The sequence below is a fragment of the Triticum dicoccoides genome, chromosome 7B (assembly GCF_002162155.2).
Source record: "Triticum dicoccoides isolate Atlit2015 ecotype Zavitan chromosome 7B, WEW_v2.0, whole genome shotgun sequence".
NCBI classification, from domain to species: Eukaryota; Viridiplantae; Streptophyta; class Magnoliopsida; order Poales; family Poaceae; genus Triticum; species Triticum dicoccoides.
The window spans coordinates 614,111,798-614,115,527 of NC_041393.1; the positions used below are offsets into that span (position 1 = coordinate 614,111,798).

A 3,730-nucleotide genomic window follows, 5' to 3' on the forward strand; every position below is an offset into this window, starting at 1 on the left:
ACCTGCGCGCGCATGGTGACCACGCGATCGACGCCCATGGTGCGTGCCTCCCCGACCCCAGCCCTTCGTCTTCATCCTGTGCACAGCCGGCGCCGTGCGGCTCTTCCTCGCTGCCACCAGCTCCAGTGGCGCCGCCGGCTCCGCGTCGTATGGTGACACGCGCACAGACCGGCAAGCTCCGCTCCAACCCACGCTACCACGACGGCCTCGTCGCCACTACTTCGCCGGCGGTCGTCTCTCCAGTGCCCTCGTCCGTTCGTGTTGCCGTTCGCGACCCGCACTGGTTTGCAGCCATGCGCGACGAGTTCGATGCTCTCATGCGCAACCGCACCTGGGAGCTGGTACCTCGACCTCCCGGCACCAACCTGATCACCGGCAAGTGGGTTTTCAAGCACAAGTACAAGGCGGACGGATCTCTCGAGCGCTACAAGGCCCGATGGGTTGTCCGCGGGTTCCGGCAGCGCGCCGGCGTCGATTACGGCGAGACCTTCTCGCCGGTTGTCAAGCCGGCAACCATTCACACGGTGTTGACTCTCGCCGCGTCGCGCAACTAGCCAGTCCATCAACTTGATGTGTCCAACGCCTTTTTGCACGGCATGCTGGACGAAGAAGTGTACTGCCTCCAGCCGGCGGGCTTTGTCGACGCCACCAAGCCTCACCACGTCTGTCGCCTCTCCAAGTCTCATTATGGCTTGAAGCAGGCGCCGCGAGCGTGGTTTCTCCGCTTTGCTGGCTTCCTTCAGTCCATCGGCTTCACCGCGACACGCTCTGACTCGTCGCTTTTCACTCGTCGCCGCGGACTCGACACCGTCCTGCTACTTCTCTACGTCGATGACATCGTCCTCACGGCGTCCTCACCTGCGGCGCTCCGGCACGTCGTCGCTCAGCTCACAGCGGAGTTCGCCATGAAGGACCTTGGTCCTCTCCACTTCTTCCTTGGCATCCGTGTCACGCGCACGCCGGTGGGCTTCTTCCTCTGCCAGCAGCAGTACGCCGCTGATATTCTGGACCGCGCCGGCATGGACTCCTGTCGCCCGTCTCCCACTCCAATCGACACCAAGGGCAAGCTGCCGACCGCGGACGGGCCTCGTGTCGATGATCCGTCCGCCTACCGCAGCATCGTCGGCGCTCTTCAGTACCTGACGATCAAGCGCCCGAAGATCGCGTACGCTGTGCAACAGATCTGCCTTCACATGCACGATCCCCGTGAGTGCCATCTCGGGTTGATCAAGCGTGTGCTCCGGTACGTGCGCGGCACGCCGGCGCTCGGTCTTCATCTTCGCGCCTCGCGTGTGCTCGACTTGCGGGCGTTCACGGACGCCGACTGGGCGGGCTGCCCAGACACCCGGCGATCCACCTCCGGCTTCTGCATCTACCTCAGTGACGCCCTCGTCTCTTGGTCGTCGAAGCGGCAAGCCGCCGTCTCACGCTCCAGCGCCGAGGCGGAGTACCGCGGCGTCGCGAACGTCGTCGCAGAGTGCATCTGGCTTCGGCAACTACTTGGCGAGCTGTTCAACCCCATCGACAAGGCCACGCTGGTGTACTGCGACAATGTCTCCGTCGTCTACCTGTCGGCCAACCCAGTCCATCATCGCCGGACGAAGCACGTGGAGTTGGATATCCTCTTCGTTCGCGAGCGGGTGGCGCTTGGCGAGTTCCATGTTCTTCACATTCCCACGCGACAGCAACTTGCAGATATCATGACAAAGGGGCTGCCGACAGAGGCCTTCTGTGACTTCCGGTCCAGTCTTTGTGTCGCTGCCGCCGACGTCACGACTGCCGGGGGTGTTAGACTAGGTAGTCATATCGTATGTGCTCCTGTATAGTATGCCATACGTAGAGCTTTGACCGTGCAGCAGTTTTGCTTGAGTAGTGCTGCACGTCGTCCTGTTAGTGGCTAACCCATGATCTCGCTCAGCTGCAGCCAGCACCTTGTATAACCTCGCAGCCTCGAGCATAATCGATGTGTGTTGTGTCCATTCTCTTCCTCCTCCGTAACACTTATAAAGTGGGGCGTGGTGGCGGGAGGGAGATTTCCGGACGCAGCCGTTGCCTCCACCAACGAGTCGGGAAGGGGATCGGGGAGGTCGTCGTTCCCCTAGATAGAGGGGAGAGAGAGGGCGATTTGGGGGAGACCAGAACAGGGAGGGGATCGGGGAACTGCTAGAGGCTTTTTTTTGCTCTTCTCCCCTAAAATAACGATCGGGGAGGGTTTCAGGGCGCTGTTGGACTTGCTCTTAGACTAGCCACAATGGAGAGTAACATACACTGGTAACATACACATATCCCAAGACTATGTTACTACCTCAATAGTAGGTAGTAACATAAGTGTGGTAACATGTAAAGCTTCATTTATTAGGTTATAGACTCATATTGCATTGGGACATGTGATGTTACAGTAACTAGCTAAGTTACTAGTACTACATCTCTCCTCATTAACTCATTGCCACATAAGCAAATTTACTGTGCTGGATTCGATGTTACTGCCGAAGTTACTCCCACTGTGGCTAGTCTTAGATGCCTAGGTCCTCATTTTTGATGATTTGTTATTATGTTGTTCATTGGTAACTTCCCTAGTATCAATTATTTGAGGGCTGTTTTTTAGGAGTCACCGCCCCAGCATTAGTAAAAGTGACTGCCCAATCCACGGTGTGGTTAAACAAACTGAATTACATCAACCGGCAGACTCAACGGGACAATGGTGAACTGCAAACAGAAGTGGGGTGCTGCTCGAACATTGAAACGAGTAAACATAATTTTGTGAGCTGTGCACAAATCTAAAACTTAGCACTACTACCAAATTTCTGAGAATGTGCTGAGATGTACAGGCGTAATGGGTTCCGACGGTCAGGGCTCTATGGTGAGCAGGAGCTTCAGCCAGATACACACGAGTAGGAAGGATAGTCCCTTTTTGTGATGAAGAAAAGCTAGACGTTGTATCCTGTTCAGTGTTAAAAGAAAGCAAACATATGAGTATAGCAATAAACAATATGAACAACTCGGAAAAAAAAGTAACAGGGCGAGGCATTTGAAAATCTGCAGTATACAGTAGCCATAGGGAGTTATTTGGGGTTTATATTATGCCAAAAAGCTCCTCGGCTATGAAACCAAACAGCACATTGAGGTAAACCACTAGAAAAGATAGAAGAGGAACCAGCATAGACGGTTTATCTCAGAACAAAGATGGGAATTCTGTCCTTTTCATATTTGTCAATGTATAGACCGTAAGTTTCCTTGAGTTAGTAAAACTAACTTTGTGAAGAAAATGTTGTTATTAGGATGTAAGGCCCAAAAGAAGAAAATGAGAAGGGCTGTTCTAACATGCGTAGTTGGAAGTTTGTACTTTTAGATACAAGTTTCCTTGGAGTTAGTAAAAGTAACTTTGTAAAAAGAAGTGTTCTTGGGGCGTAAGGCCCAAAGAGAGGAGTGAGAAGGAATGTTCTAACATGTGTAGTTGAAAGTTAAAATAAGTCCATCTACAGCCTTCAACTAACCACATAGTTTAACTTGCCCCCTGAACTCCAATACCGGCTAGAACACAACAACCCCCAACTCTCAAAACCGCTCAAATTGCCTCCTGACCTGGTCCAAAGGTGGTTTTGGCATACCTGGCAGGCATGGTGGACCAGTCAATGTTGAGGTGATATCATAGTCACCATGAATGAATGAAAAAAGTAATGAGCCCTACAAGTCGGCCTCTAGTGGTACTTTTATTTGCTTGCCTTCACTG

The 3,730-nt window shown here is 53.1% G+C and overlaps 1 protein-coding gene across 1 annotated transcript in view; it reads right to left on the minus strand.

The window, feature by feature from the left end:
• Positions 1–2,702: 2,702 nt before the first annotated feature.
• LOC119342004 overlaps positions 2,703–3,730 on the minus strand; it is an 8,312-nt gene continuing 7,284 nt past the window's right edge. The window contains exon 11 of the mRNA XM_037613847.1: positions 2,703–2,941. Coding sequence (XP_037469744.1) covers positions 2,928–2,941 — 14 coding nt within the window. The 3' untranslated portion in view covers positions 2,703–2,927. The remainder of the gene's footprint in view (positions 2,942–3,730) is intronic.